Below are 2,953 nucleotides of genomic sequence, written 5' to 3'. Positions count from 1 at the left end.
TGGACATTTTATTAATTCTATTTTTTTACAACAGGTGCTAGCTATTTATGCAAATATTGAAAATTAAATGGCCCGCAGAGATGTTTTTAATTTCTCCTTCTCTTAATATTTTTACTAGTATCTTTAATGCCCAAAATTCAGATGAGCAGAGTGGATTCCAGTTCAGTCTCCCAGTGGTATAAAGACCTTCTGCTTAAACATTAGGGAACGTGGTTTAAGTAGTGCTTGCACTGCTTAAAATGTTTTCCAGCAATATGAAATCACTTGCCAGCAATTGGTCATGACCTTCCAGGGTATGAAACATGTAAATAAGTAGTAGGCTTGTGACAGGAAAGATTGTTTATGGCACAGATATCTTGGTTTTTATCTTGACTGCTTGTTAAGATTTGACCAGAGCTTGAAACTCTGAAAAAGAAATAAAAGAATAATACAGTGGGACCACATTTTGTAATTGCACAGTCAAAAAAGTACTTTCTTAATTTTTAGAGTTAAAATAGTAAACTAGTGATACTTCCTCAGATAATCATTCCTTAAAGGTACCACATTGTATACTCATAATAATAGATACTTAAGCCAAAGGAAGTGTTGCATTCAAATGTCACATTGTACCATAGTTCAATAGTAAAAAACAGTTAAATTGTATACTGAAATTTTATAAATATATCAATTTAGGTTCCAGTCCTGAAAAAATTTCTGTCGATGAAAAAAGAGACTGACCACCTGTAGCCAAGGGCAGATTATAGACCAGCTCCTATGTTAGATCCTCTCTACAATGCAGAGCAGATCTGAGAACCTCAGAATCAGATGTATGGAGCCAATGTATGGAGCAGGGCAGCTGCCTAGAGCTAGCCATTAGGAAGTCTCAAAGGCAGATACTACTCCATTTAATAAAGGCAGTCGTGCCATCCACTCCAATTTTACCATCTCCGTCACTATCACCTGCTGCCAGGAATGCCTTGGTCTCAGCATCAGTCAAAGCTCTGGCACTCGCTGAGAAATTCTGCAGGAAAAGTCTGTTAAAGGTGAGAGGACAAATGAGTGAGAGCAGTACTGAAAGCATTTAGCGTTTGTTATTGGTAATGACTGTAGAATTCCAAGCCTGATTAAATTCTTGAGATTATTTCAAAAGCTCTTTGTAAACGATTTTGAATTAAATGGAAAAACTTCCTCTAAGTTCAGTGAGAATAAGGGTAAGAAAGTAAGAGGACGTTGCATCACAACATGTAAAACTCCTTGATGACATTTTGGTTTAATTGGATTAAAAAGGCAAAATTTAAACTGACTCTGTAGTGGCAAGACTCGTCTTCCCTCCTGTGTTATCTTCCTTTTTTCTCCTAAGATTTAGACTCTTAAGAGTGGCAAGAATTTTTCTAACCTTACTTCTTAACTTCAAAGTCAGAGGAATATGATCTGGAAGATAGAATTCATGTGATAGAAAGAAGGGTGAGAGAAAAATAGCCCTTTGAATTCAGTCTAGTAAAAAATCTTACAATAACAAAAAGCAAACTCTAGCAGAACTGCTATTTTTATCTTGACAGTCTGTCAGTTATCCCTACATGAAACAAGTATCTTCAGTGCTATCAGAGTGTTTTCTCTCTGTGATCCAGCCTTTCCTTTGTTATTTGTCTTGCAGCTCCTTCAGCAGAAGCACACACGCATGCATGCACACACACACGCACACACGATTGTTTCTCATCCAAAGAGACAGAAGGAAAGGGAGTATTTCTGATCTTATCCTGCATTTTTAGACAATAAAACACAAACCCGTTAGTGACTCATTTTTATATGTACTTACTTCAGTTCATCTTCCTCAATAAAGCCACTCCTATCCTGGTCAAGAATTCCTACGGCTTTGGTGAGCTGATCTTTGGACTTGGAGTTGAGACCCACTTTGACAAAAATGGTTTTGTAATCGAATGAATCAGCAGCTGAAATAAGCAGGAAGAGATGAAGAAAAGTAGTTAAAGATCTGGAACAAAAAAATAATCAGCTTTTTAGTGAAAAAGCAGCAAACTGTTCTGCAGTACAGTGAGGGTCATTACAAACCCCAATCAACAATCTTTGATTTTCCTGAGTTTATTTCAGATTAATGGGATTTTTCCATCAATGATCTCTCAAACCTAGGAAGATGAATATTGATTATGGTCTTCATCATGCAAGAACATACATTTGTAAATAGATACTTCACTCAAACATAAATTCACAGAACTTGATGATAAATACTGTGCTTGTATTGAAATCAGCAGGAGTTTATTATTATTCTCTGAAAAAACCAAGGTTTCAGCCTCTGGCTTTTTCATACTTAAAATTGCTACAATGCACAAGTGATGATGGGTGCCTGTACCTTGGCTGTCAAAGGTTAAAACCTGCATTTGTTCCATTACCTTGCCTCCTTTTTCTCTTTTTGATAAAACAATTAAAGCTGTAATTCGCAAACAAACATAACAAGAACATCTTACCATGTAGCCTGGAGAGGAAATCAACGTTATACTGTCTGGTTCATCCTTTCAGCCTTTTCTGTTTCCACTGGAATTGGGACGTTGGGGTACTGAGGACAAAGGAATTTGATAGATAAACCGAAAAGCCAAGTTTAAAATATAAATGTTACCTTGACAGCTCTGTAGGCCAGCAGCAATTTCAGCTTCTGTCAGGATGCTAGAAAGAACCATGTCAAAGCTACTGTAAAGTGAAAAATAATATTGGGTAGAGTTCATATTGATCTTGCTCTATCAGCCTTTGCTGCTGCCCCATGAGGACAGCCAGGTTTGATTAGTGGGGCAGTTGCAACCTAGGTCCCAGGGTAAACCAGGGGAGCTGCCCTGCAAGGGCTGACTGTTCCGTCCTTAAGTTCAGATACATGTGGTGCATCTGGCTGGCTGTTATCTCTAGTTAAGTCTTCAGGTGCACAAGCTGAGGACAAAACCAAACATACTTATAGAACTGCACGGCATTT

General features: G+C 37.7%; 1 protein-coding gene across 1 annotated transcript; it reads right to left on the bottom strand.

The window, feature by feature from the left end:
• Window positions 1-379: 379 nt before the first annotated feature.
• On the bottom strand, window positions 380-2,669 carry LOC140658971 (parvalbumin beta-like). Its single transcript, XM_072878095.1, has 4 exons — window positions 2,609-2,669; window positions 1,796-1,928; window positions 904-1,013; window positions 380-405 (listed from the first exon to the last, which is right to left on the bottom strand). Exons 1-4 carry the CDS (start codon window positions 2,667-2,669, stop codon window positions 380-382), a joined length of 330 nt encoding a protein of 109 aa, XP_072734196.1.
• Window positions 2,670-2,953: the final 284 nt, after the last annotated feature.

Source organism: Ciconia boyciana, chromosome 13, assembly GCF_034638445.1.
Source record: "Ciconia boyciana chromosome 13, ASM3463844v1, whole genome shotgun sequence".
NCBI lineage: Eukaryota > Metazoa > Chordata > Aves > Ciconiiformes > Ciconiidae > Ciconia > Ciconia boyciana.
Note: the sequence above shows the minus strand (reverse complement) of the source record. Positions and strands in the feature narration are given on the sequence as shown.